General features: G+C 45.6%; 1 protein-coding gene across 1 annotated transcript; it reads right to left on the minus strand.

The window, feature by feature from the left end:
- Positions 1–7: 7 nt before the first annotated feature.
- CSUI_003811 (uncharacterized protein) lies at positions 8–416 on the minus strand (the record flags this gene model as incomplete). Its single annotated transcript, XM_068064006.1, has 1 exon — positions 8–416. A coding segment is annotated over one exon (264 nt), but the record flags the coding sequence as incomplete, so codon positions are not given.
- Positions 417–421: the final 5 nt, after the last annotated feature.

A 421-nucleotide genomic window follows, 5' to 3' on the forward strand; every position in this document is an offset into this window, starting at 1 on the left:
TCACTGCTCTCTGTTTCCTTCCTTCTTCACGCCTCTTAATTGCTTTCAGCACCTCCAGAGACAGATTGGCATTCCTCTTGAGATTTTCTGTTGTTCTTCTGCAAGTCATCTGACCAATGCATGCACGACGGTGTCGATACACTCGCGCAGACTAAGGAGACAACTCAGTGAAAGAAGGCGCCGTTAACAGCGTCGATCCCTTCAGCCTTATGAGGCCTTTATCAATAGCTGAGATTTGTGCCAGAAGCTCCTTCACTTCTGAATCAATCCATTTCTCTTGTTTCTCTTCCATCAGCATAAGCATGATTTGGCTCGAGTTTTTCTCCCTCTGGCCCGAGTTTATGTAGTTCGATTCAAGAAGATATCTTTCATATGGGGGATTTCTCTCATCGCTCCTCGATAGATATGTCTCTAGCATGCG

Source organism: Cystoisospora suis, assembly GCF_002600585.1.
Source record: "Cystoisospora suis strain Wien I chromosome Unknown contig_1722, whole genome shotgun sequence".
Lineage (NCBI taxonomy): Eukaryota > Apicomplexa > Conoidasida > Eucoccidiorida > Sarcocystidae > Cystoisospora > Cystoisospora suis.